This window comes from Dipodomys merriami, unplaced genomic scaffold (genome assembly GCF_024711535.1).
Source record: "Dipodomys merriami isolate MVZ:Mamm:240054 unplaced genomic scaffold, mDipMer1.0.p SCAF_3, whole genome shotgun sequence".
Lineage (NCBI taxonomy): Eukaryota > Metazoa > Chordata > Mammalia > Rodentia > Heteromyidae > Dipodomys > Dipodomys merriami.
Window position 1 is genome coordinate 75188611 of NW_027204492.1, and position 2848 is coordinate 75191458.

The 2848-nt window shown below is 44.2% G+C and overlaps 1 protein-coding gene across 1 annotated transcript; it reads left to right on the forward strand.

Annotated features, from left to right (window-relative positions):
• The first annotated feature begins 420 nt into the window (after window positions 1-420).
• LOC138839570 (adenylate kinase 2, mitochondrial-like) lies at window positions 421-1560 on the forward strand. Its single transcript, XM_070039136.1, is given in 3 exon segments — window positions 421-762; window positions 1106-1292; window positions 1294-1560. Coding segments are annotated over 3 exon segments (741 nt in total). The 5' UTR covers window positions 421-475.
• Window positions 1561-2848: the final 1288 nt, after the last annotated feature.

The following is a 2848-nucleotide window of genomic DNA, read 5'->3' on the forward strand; positions in this document are numbered from 1 at the left end:
ATGAATGTTTTATGGAAAACAGCATTTTAGCATGTTAGGATATCACCTATAAGGACAGATAAAATTAAACTTACAAATGGACTCCAGGAAAACCTAGTCAAAATGGACTCCAGGTGTTAGCCCAAGAGCCTCCTCTCTCATAGCTTAGCATGCTCTTTCCCTCAGCAACACTAGGCCCATTAAATGATTAGCCCATACCCCCTTTACCTGAGAGGGCTCTCCTTTGGGATAACTACCACCACTTAGGGAAGCAAGATCCCCTAAACCTCACAGGTCATATGGGTCAAGAGGGAGTCCAACCAGCTGTGATAAAGAAAACCATTATGCAGAAATGTAATCCAGAGGAAAGTTAGTAAAAATGTCTTGGAAAGGGAAACTGAGGAAAACACTTTGGATAAGAAAGGATTTGGAGTGGCACACTGGACTGGAAGCACTGGACCTGGGAGGTGTGTTTGTCGGGTGGCCATGAGAGGTTATGGCAGACATGGCTCCCACTGCGTTAGCGACTGACCCCAAGCCCAAGTATCTTTTTAAAGGCATCTGGGCAGTACTGCTGGGGCCTCCTGGAGCTGGCAAAGATAACCAGCCACCAAACTTGGACGAGAACTTCTGTGTCTGTCATTTGGCCACTGGTGATATGCTGAGGGCCATGGTGGCTTCTGGCTCAGAACTTGGGAAAAAGCTGAAGGCAATTATGGATGCTGGACAGCTCATGAGTGATGAGATGGTATTGGAGTTTATTAAGAAGAATTTGGGAGCCGGGTGCTGGTGGCTCACGCCTGTAATCCTAGCTACTCGGGAGGCTGAGATCTGAGGATCGTGGTTCAAAGCCAGCCCGGGCAGGAAAGGCCATGAGACTCTTATCTTCAACAAACCACTAAAAAACCGGAAGTGGTGCTGTGGCTCAAGCGGTAGAGCTCTTGCCTTGAGCTGAAGAGCTGAGGGACAGCACCCAGGCCCACAATTCAAGCCCCACGACCGACCACAAAAGAAAAAGAAAGAAAGAAAGAAAGAAAGAAAGAAAGAAAGAAAGAAAGAAAGAAAGAAAGAAAGAAAGAAAGAAAGAAAGAAAGAAAGAAAGAAAGAAAGAAAGAAAGAAAGAAAGAGAATTTGGAGACCCTCTTCATGCAAAAAATGGCTTCCTTCTAGATGGCTTCCCTCGGACTGTTAGGCAGGCTGAAAAGCGTGATGACCTCATGGAGAAAAGGAAAGAGAAGCTTGATTCCATGATTGAGTTCTGCATCCCAGACTCCCTGCTGATTCGGAGAATCACTGGAAGGCTGATTCATCCCATGATGAATGAGTGGCTGGTCCTATCATGAGGAGTTCAGCACCCCAAAAGAACCCATGAAAGATGACATCACTGGGAAACCCCTGATCCGGCGATCAGATGATAACGAGAAGGCCTTGAAGATCTGCTTGGAGGCTTACCACACTCAGACCACCCTGCTGGTAGAGTACCACAGTAAATGGGGAATCCACTCTGCTGTCGATGCATCCCAGACCCCGGATGTCATGTTTGCAAGCGTCCTAGCAGCCTTCTCCAAAGGCACATCTTAGTGGCAGAAGGCCACACAAGACTGCATCACTGTTGGTCACCTCACCGCAGTGATCTCTGTTCTCAGGTGCTGGGCAGAAGGGAAGGGTGGTTAGGGGAAGGAGGGAAAGGGAGAGGTGGCCAGGCACTCGACCATAATTTAGAAGAGCAGTGCTGCTGTAGAGAATGGGGTTTTCTTACACATGGATGGGAGTTTTAGAAGTATAAAGAAAGATTAAATTTTTCAAGACACTGTGATTGGAGGGTGTGGATACAAATAAGGAGATAGAGTATTATAAGCAATTAGGGTTTTGTTTACTCTGGACTGGTGACAAATGTTTTTAAAGTCAATGCTCTTAAAATCAGAACCTCATGGAGTCTCCACCAAGAACACAGAAAATCAAACTGTGGTCTTGTCTGTCCTACAGCTTGGAACAGGGAGCATTTGACTACAGACAACATCATATGATCAAAATATCATCTGTATGTTTGCAAAAGATAAAGGGTGTGTACTTGTGCAGGTGATGGCTCAGCAAATCACGTTTACTAAAATTATGAGGGGTGAGAAACTAGTTTCACTCCTGTCCCCTGACTTTACCAGTCCCCCTACTCTCATGGCATAACTCTCAGCAGCCACCACAAGTCTTACTGAATTTTATCTCTGGTGTATGAAGCAACCTTTTTAAATAAATAAGGGCTGGAGTGTAGCTCAGAGGCAGAGCACTTGCCTGGCATGTGCACGGCCCTGGGTTTGATCCCCAGGACTGTGAATAAAAACAAAAACAAATGAGCAAGTATCCTAAACTACATCATCCAAAGATTGTCTTTTCCAGCCTCAAATTCTGTGACTGGGATCACTCGACAGCACTGTGATGTTTTATTTTCAACAAGGTGCCTTTCTTAACTGACCAGATGCTGCCTTGATTGGCTCCTAAGTCAGTAAAGAATGTTAAATTAAAAACAAAAAACAAAAAGAAAGAAAGGATTTGGAAAGAATTGTCTTAAATGTTTGTTTCAAAATGGAAAATGGTAGAAGTTAAAACAAACCTGAGAAGGTTCTAGTAAGTAGCAGATGGTATTCTTGTAACATAAAGCTTATTAAAATTGGTATGTGATTAAGTTAGCTGTGATTTGAACACTGATGTAAAACCAGCATGTCATTCTTTATGTCCATCTAAAGTCAAGTAATCAGTCTGTGTAGAAATTTGTAAGCAACTCAGCAGGAGATGTGACAATCCATCTGAGGGACACAATCTAGCCCAGATCCTGCTAGGACCATCCTGACTACCTCTACCATGGTAAAAATAGACT